This window comes from Falco naumanni, chromosome 1 (assembly GCF_017639655.2).
Source record: "Falco naumanni isolate bFalNau1 chromosome 1, bFalNau1.pat, whole genome shotgun sequence".
In the NCBI taxonomy this organism is placed as follows: Eukaryota; Metazoa; Chordata; class Aves; order Falconiformes; family Falconidae; genus Falco; species Falco naumanni.
The window spans coordinates 61,519,891-61,528,190 of record NC_054054.1 but is presented as its reverse complement, the minus strand read 5'-3'; the positions used below and the strand labels follow the sequence as shown (position 1 = coordinate 61,528,190).

Here is an 8,300-nt window from a genome sequence, read left to right as displayed (position 1 = left end):
CTGGAAGAGAAAGTTCATCACAAAATAAGTTGTTAGAATTGAAGAACACTTAAAAATTAAGTTATTGTAATGAGTCTTATCAGCTCAAAGGGGAAAGTGAACAACAGCTGAATGAAGAGAAACACAGACCGTTCACAGTTAGGTTATTAATTCACCTCAGGATGACAGTGATTAAAAACCGACTACATAGCAAGCAGGCCACCGGTTTATAATATGAAGTGAGCTATTTTTACAGTGCTTCCAGGTACCAATATCATTAAAAATTAATTCTCAATTACATTAATGTAAACCACATCTGGCAATCTCAGTAATTAGTCCCCTGATTAACTATAAAGCATCGCAGGTTACAGAATATTGAACATACCCTTAGCTGGGACAGAAATTCAAATTTCTAATACACTGGCAGGGGCTGTGGCCTGTGTTTTTCATGTCAAAGATTAAATTTGTTTGTTTTGTTGTTGTGACTTCAGCGTCTTTATATTAAAGTATTCTATTCACTCCCTAGGAACAAATATAACTCAAATACTGACAATAAAGTAATGAAGTTAAATGCAAAGTAGTTTAAAAAAAAAAAGTAAACCAGTTTTTATATAAGGGCTCTTATTCCAGCGACTGTATGTCAGATATATATAGATATATATATATGTATACATACAGTAATATAGGTTTTTTGTTACATCTCCAGAGTCTTTTAAGTGCCATATAGACAGAGCTAAGGGTACAACCAATCTCAAAGTTTCATTCGCTCGTCTGCTTAACTCTGTTCATTTGACTCCCACGTTTTCAACACTTTAACACTTCACACCATCATCAAGTTTGTAGATGTACCTATATCTGGAACCATCTGTGTCTTCATCCACCACTTAGCACAAAACCAGAAAGTAAGGCTCAAGAATTTTCTCTGATGAATCCAACTGAGCTTTTGGGACCTTTTTGGTCCAAGCTACAGGCCACCTGTTAGTATCTGCACACCTACTATTTTCATGATCTGCCTTGACAGTGCAATACCATGCCTGATGGGTCTAGTAATGATCACTGCAGTTCTCTGATGACTTTCCACGCCTCCTAATTCCTCCAGGAGTGATCGAGAGCAACCTGAGAGCCATGACAGCATGTCCAGGAGGCAAGTCACACACAAATGAAGGACATGCACTTGAGACACTTTTTCAGGCTGACTGATAAGCGTGCTTCCAATAGCAAAGATGGAAATGACCTCGCTGGAGTAACTCCTCCAATGTTGTTGGAAAATAGTAAATTACTTGGTATGCTGAAACTCTTAGGGTTGGAGTAAAAGCTTTTATCCAGCTTTAAATATGAAATAATTGATTTCCATAAGCTTTGGAGGTGTTAGAAATCTTCAACTACTAAAGTGACTATGATGATCAATTGTGTTCATTGCCTGCAACCGAGTTAAGGTCTCCTCTTAGGTATGTTAACAGGATTTACTAGCTGCTTGTCAAACCTGCCTTCTATGAACTCTGTGCTGCAAAATATCAATGCAAGAAATCAAATCTCAGCTGGTTTTGACAATAGGTGACTAAATGCTCAGCAAGTCATATGGACACATTTTGTCCTCAGTAGGCAACACTTTGTGATTATTAAATAGGATGCAGCCGAGTACCTGGCATAGAAGAACAAGCTTCTAATAGCTTATATATTAGAATAAATCTTTTTTCTTTTTTCCTTCATCATCTGGTAGACCTTTACCTGCTTTAGAAGGCTGAGTTATGACTGTTGTGTTAAGAACTAACATCATTTTCAGACTTTGCTTTATAAATATTTGCTGGACAGCTTGAATAGTCACAAATTCATTATTGTAAGGAAAGGAATAATAGTAATATTTTTGAATATTACCTAAAAGCAATGGGTATAAAGGTCAAACTATCTTGCAAGCATGACACATCAAGAAATAGGAGGTTTAGTTTAAAACTATGAATTCATCTGCTACTACTCATGGTAAAAAGAATTAAATAATAAAAAAGAAAACAGAGAGGAAGTGCTTTAGTAATTTTCTTTTGTGCATTCTTCAAGTGGTAAGAAATCATGGAATAACATATTAGGTACAGAGAATATTAACATACCTTTCCTTACATATTCACATATTTCTTTTAAGGGAAATTAGGTTTCATTTTCCATGGTTAATGCAGGATTGCTCATACCTGTAAAGACAAACAACGATATTTCCACAGGAAAAGGTTCATGCCTATTTCAGCAAATAATGCACCCTAATTTAATTGACAATCCATCTTAATTTCATTCCACTATTACCAAGTCTATTCCTATCCTGTGTTCATTACACAGCTTTTCACTGTCACAACAAGGTGTCATCATATCCTGGTATATGCAGTTTGTCGCCAAAAGAACTATCAGACTCAGCCTAAAACGTAATCAGCGTCTACTGGTGTTAGTGTTCTCAGTATCTCTTGGTCAGGTTTAACTGGGAAGGGCACAGCAGCATGGTAACATGGAACTTCCTACAAACATGCGCTTAAAATAAGCTCCTATGAATTTTGGTTCATGAATGCAAGCCAAGTGACCTTGGTTGTTTTTATACTATATCCTCCAAAACTAGTTCATTACAAAAGTAATTATTGCAACATAAATCAATTCCTTACCAACTTTGCCCTTTTCAGCCTTCGCACCAGTTTCTGACCAAGACGGTGTATCTGTAAGCAGGTGGCTCTGGGAATCACGCAATGGCTTTGCAGGGAACAGGTGGTTCTCACTGTAACGCCAATAAAAAGAGCATCAGTAAACTACAGTAATTTTTCATTATCTTACCACACATTACAGTTTGTTGTACACAGCATTTTCCCCATCTTACCTTGCTTCTCTTCTGATGAATCACTACACTTTTATCATTACATACATCATTACACTGTAGTTGTCACAGATGCAAGCGCAATCTAAAAAGCAACTCCCTAGCTCAGAACAGGAAAACATTCCGATTTTTTTTTTTGGACAGCTATTATATAGTAATACCTGTACTTCAGTTTGAAACGCACTCTATCCATATTCTCTCCCATTACAACAAACCTGACATAATAAATAGTGGAGAGAACATCTCCAAAATCTCTTGCCTAATATAAGTTATGGATGACTGAAGTGAGATTTAAAACATCAATAAAAAGCTAGCTGAAACATCATGTAATTCTCTTATGAAAAAAAGACTGTCAGCATGAGCCCATTATGATTTCTTAGTCACATATTCAAGTCTACTATACTTATCACACGTCATCACATAAATGTGGCAAAGTTGTTACAATATGAAATATTAAACTACTATATTTATTTATTTAAAGGTATCTGCATACTTTTTACACTAAAAATGTCATGTCCATAAAGAATAAGAATTGAGAAAATATGTCCTATTATCAGCAGAAACAACACACATGTATTTAACATGCAGCTTCCTGTGCTTTGGCACAAGTGCTGAGGCCTGGGATTCCCTCATGCAAAGCATCTTTCAACAGATATGACAAAGCCAGGCCTCCCCCAAAAGCCTTGCAAGGTGACACATGCATATCAGAGACACACTGACTAACTGCCTCTGATGCAGAACAGAATGTTGCTGATACTGAATGTTAGGCAGGTGTGGAAAATTCAGGTCCTGGGATGCCACTAAACTGAGGCAAAGCACATGGGGAGGATGGGGGGTGTGTGTGTGTGTGTGCACGCGTGTGCATAAAACCCCCACCTTATTTCCATAACTTTAAATAGAAATCTGAGCATTAGCTGAATTACAGTCTAGCAGTTTAAAATCCGACAAATCTGACTTGTATTTATTAATAGTACACTCTTCATTTGCTTACCACTTTTAAGTAGCTTACACATAGTTCTATTTATATGTGCACAGGAAAAACCAGAGTATCAATTATTTAAAATGAGTAACAGAGAGCAGATTACTTTTTGGATGTTGAATTAAGACCAACAGGTGTGGAAGCTTGCTCAGGATCCTGATTAACAAGGCAAGTTGGGAAGGAGCAGCCATCCCCTAGACTGAAAAATTCAGAATTAGTGTCATAACTAAAAAAAAATAAATTCAAAGAACTTTTTTCTAAAGTGAATATTACTGTATTTCAAAAAACTAACACCCGCCCTCCCCCAAACCCTGCGGATCCTGATTGTTCAACAGTTTCAACAAATGAAGCATTAAAAACTGAGCGTACCTTGAAAACACAGGTAGCAACCAGTATTTCTTCTCATCACCAAACACCTGCCTTAGGTTTTTGCTGAAGCCCAAGCTAAAGCCATTCTTGTCTGTTCTGTGACGAAATATGGGAGCTCTGAATACCTCTTAAAAGAAAAAAAAAAGATTAGAGCTCTTCGCAAGATGGCATGTTTAATTTTCACACTGATGTTTAGGCAATTGCACTGATGATACATACCATCATCCAAGAAAAAAGGCTGTACTGCCCAAATAACAGAATGCTAGTCTACTCATGAAAGCCAGTCAGTGCTCACAGTTACCGTGCGTGCAGAGGAGGTGCTAAGGCTGAGGAAGGGTGGAAGCCTTCTTCAGCCTCCTCCCTAATCAAGGCAAGGAAAAGTGAGGAACTCAATTTTTAAGAAGGCTTGACATGTTATATGAAGATTTCAGCATGTGACTATACCACAGTGTTCAAGAAAGAAAAATCTACACAAAGGGTTTACTACAGAAAGAGTCGTGGAAAAGAAGAAAAGCTTAACCTACTTTAGTAGTAGGACTAGCTTATAACACCCTGGGGTATGAAAACATTGTGTGTTTTTACAGCTGCATAAAGAAAGCACTTTACTCGTAGACCCAGATTATTCCCCATGGACGCCCAACCTAAATTTCCGGAGAAGAGAGCTAAATATAGCTTCAAGTGTTGCAAAGTGCCTGAAGCAGAAAACTCATTCACTTTCCACCAAGTGGCTGATTTAATTCCCTTAACTGGATATATATAGTAGGCAAACCATGTCCTGATGTCCTGATAGTACAGCTCACACAAACCATGCTGGAACCATGCAGAAACTGTCCTTCTGAACTGCTAGAAATTACCTTTAACATGGATTATGCTTTATTTACAAGGTGTTTTAAAGAAGGGGGAAGGGAAAATAGCAATACCCTTTCAGATGCCCGTGTTAGGCTAGGAAAACAGGTCCCAGGATGATTTAAGCAGTCCCACTTAAAGCTGTCATGGCTTCGTTACTAAACTACTGCATGTGCAATAGTTTAGAAGAAGAGAGGCTCAGGGGTGGGAAAGTAGTGCTGGAGGCACTGCCCTGATTGAGACACTGCATTAAGAGGACTCTGACCCGGGAGCTGAGAATGCCAAGCAAGAAGCACTTGTGTGAGCATGCATTAATGTGTCTAACACTTATTACAAAGTGTCCTCAATTATTTTTTTTTTCCTGTTTATTCAGTTTCTGTTAACAAGCTGTGAATGGGAGGAAATGGAAGGAAGAGGCTAAGTTCATTAACAGCTCGGCCCCTTGGGGCAAGAGGAAAAGAGTCCAAATTTCCAGGGAGCAGCAGAACTAGGGAGTCAGTACTGGACATCGCCAGATCTGGGCACTTCTAACCAGGATCCAAGGAACTTATCTCTATAGGATTGCCTGCTTTTTCCATTACCCACATACATATAATATACCTTTATTATTTACTTTTTGCTGTCAAACACAGAAGCATCAAATCTATTTACCTAATGTAGACTTATTCTTGCTGACAAGCCAACAGTGATAGCCAAAGAGAGAGGACAGACTGACAGAAAACATTGCTGCAGCAAAGAATAAAAACATGATGTGGAACTTGGCTTGAGTATCAGGAAGACCATTCTAAAAATAAAATGAAAAAAAATCATGCCATTAGAATTGGGGAAATAGCTGTTTAGTTGCATTATTAATAACGCTGTATTCAGCCATATCAAATCAGTGGAGACACAAATGTACTACACGGCAAGAGTCTGAATAAATGATTTACACACCTTCTATGTACCTACGGCCACGCAATTAGGTTGGTGATAGCATCTAAGTTAAAGAAACAGGCCCTTTCTTGATGAAGTATAAATACTGGCAATAAGAATCTGAAATTTGGATCTGGTTTGAAGTGTCTTTTAGTGAAGAATAATTTACCTTTAAAAAACTGTCTTGTTTAATTAGCCTTTTCAGAATATTCATAGCAAAAATATTGCAAATCTAAGAAGGTAATATCCTAATGTGTAAACCCAGATAATCATAATTAAAATACTAGAAAATTTCTCTGAAGATAGCATAGCATTAAACAAAGTTAACAAAACCTATCTATAATAAACATTCCCTTGTAAAATAATTGCATACTTGTTCTATGCAGCTTCAGAATAATGAAGAATCAAGTGAAATTTCATAAACCATGATAAATAAAAAAATAGACAGCTATGGTTATTAGATAAAATTTTGTACCTCATATTAGGAGATACTAGATTACAATGTATCAGGTTGTAGAATTCTTGCACTTTGGTAACTTCACACACTTAAAGACAGTATATAGATTAGGGTACTTACTGTCCAAAACTTGATAAAATACTGTAAATCTGTTGCAGCAATGAAAAGGCAATACAGTAGCGAATAAGCCAAGAAAAGAAGAAAAAATTTGTAATTGGAGAATCCTACACAGTTGTTCACCCTGATAACAAAAAAAAAAAAAAAGAAAAGTAAAAATGGAATGTAATGGAAGTTATTTTCTTTGCTTTCACTCAATGTAAAATTAAACTTAGTTACTCTAAAAAAGTTAGTATCAGCATGTAAATCAATTTTTGCTTCCTATCTCTGGTGCCTCAAGCTACTGAAATGTATTTAGCTTCAACTCCCAAATTAGTAATTTTAGCTAAAACACAAAAACCCAACAAAACCACCAAACCACCACCACCACCACAAAAACCCAGAGAACCCAGAGAACTCTATCAGGTAATATCACTTTCAACAGCTTACTGAAATTCAGTTTTCACTTATGGTATGAAATCTGTTCCCAGTACATCAGATGTAACCAGATTGCAGTTACAGTTCCTTTTTTAGTTTGTAGGTAAGTTTAAGTATCCATGTTTTACCATTCAGCACACTGCATATAACTGGACAGGTACAAGCCAAGAATTTGAATCTCTACTGAATTTGGTGAAAATAAAAGCAGTCTTATTTAATTCACATAATCCTTCATTAAGCGTACTACATACTAAAACTTCTCAGTAAGATTTTGAAGAGTATTCATAGGAGATTCCTTAAAATACTTACATTTACACAAAATAATGAGAGAAATACTACTGTTGAATAAACAGAACATATTCCATATCAATGGCAACATGACAGCAAATAAAAGAGATTAGCAACATGCAAATACACATCCAAATGTTAAAATAATTGTCATTTTATCATTTCTACTTATGGGCTTCAGGTTCACTTGTTTCCAATTTTTTAAAAATTTATACATGATAATGAGCAACTAGTATACACTCATCAGAAAGACGCGATTAAGGTCTATTTAGTACCATAGCATCTTCCCATTAGAGACAATATATTACATATTGTGAACTTCAGAGCTCTATTAAACATGTAATTATATTACATCCACCAAATTAAAAATACTGGAGAACCACCCACAAACAGTTTATTGGTAAACAGCTTCCTCTTCCTTTTATTTGGTTGCATTAAGAAGCTAACCACAGTTATCACCACACGGCTAACTTTGACATAACTCTACATACGAATTAAAGAAAAATAATCCTGTGAGCCCACAGCAGCCCTCCCAGCGCTGCGCTGGTGTTGGTAGCTGGAAAGGTGGTGATAACACACCGGTGGTTTGGCTGCTGCTGAGCAGCGCTCGCACAGCATCAGGGCTGGCTCTCCAGCCTCCCCACCAGTAGGCTGGGGGTGAGTAAGATCTTGGGAGGGGACACAGCCAGGACAGCTGACCCAAAGTGACCAAAGGGATATCCCACACCATGTGACACCTGCCCAGACATAAAAGCTAAGAGAAAGGAGGAGGAAGGGGGGGCATTTGTTATTTATGAAGTTTGTCTTCCCGAGCAACCGCTATGCGTACCGAAGCCCTGCTTCCCGGGAGGTGGCCTAACATCACCTGCTGATGGGAAGCAGAGAATAACATCTTTTGTTTTCCTTCACTTCCACATATGCAACTTTTGCTATTGCTTCATTAAACTGCCTTTATCTTGACCCACAAGGGGTTTTTTCCATCTTGTTTTCTCCCCCCCGTTCTGCTGAGAAGGGGAGGGATAGAGCAGCTTGGGGGGCACCTGGCGTTCAGCCAAGGTCAACCCACCATATCCATATACCTTTAACTAACTGAT

General features: G+C 37.5%; 1 protein-coding gene across 2 annotated transcripts in view; it reads right to left on the bottom strand.

Annotated features, from left to right (window-relative positions):
• ZDHHC2 (zinc finger DHHC-type palmitoyltransferase 2) overlaps positions 1-8,300 on the bottom strand; it is a 43,930-nt gene that overhangs the window by 11,710 nt on the left and 23,920 nt on the right. For both annotated transcript variants that reach the window (XM_040596426.1, XM_040596435.1), the window contains 6 exons: positions 6,505-6,625; positions 5,667-5,799; positions 4,170-4,296; positions 3,907-3,999; positions 2,616-2,725; positions 2,082-2,159 (listed from right to left, as the gene is read on the bottom strand). In XM_040596426.1, coding sequence (XP_040452360.1) covers positions 2,119-2,159; positions 2,616-2,725; positions 3,907-3,999; positions 4,170-4,296; positions 5,667-5,799; positions 6,505-6,625 — 625 coding nt within the window. In that variant the 3' untranslated portion in view covers positions 2,082-2,118. The remainder of the gene's footprint in view (positions 1-2,081; positions 2,160-2,615; positions 2,726-3,906; positions 4,000-4,169; positions 4,297-5,666; positions 5,800-6,504; positions 6,626-8,300) is intronic.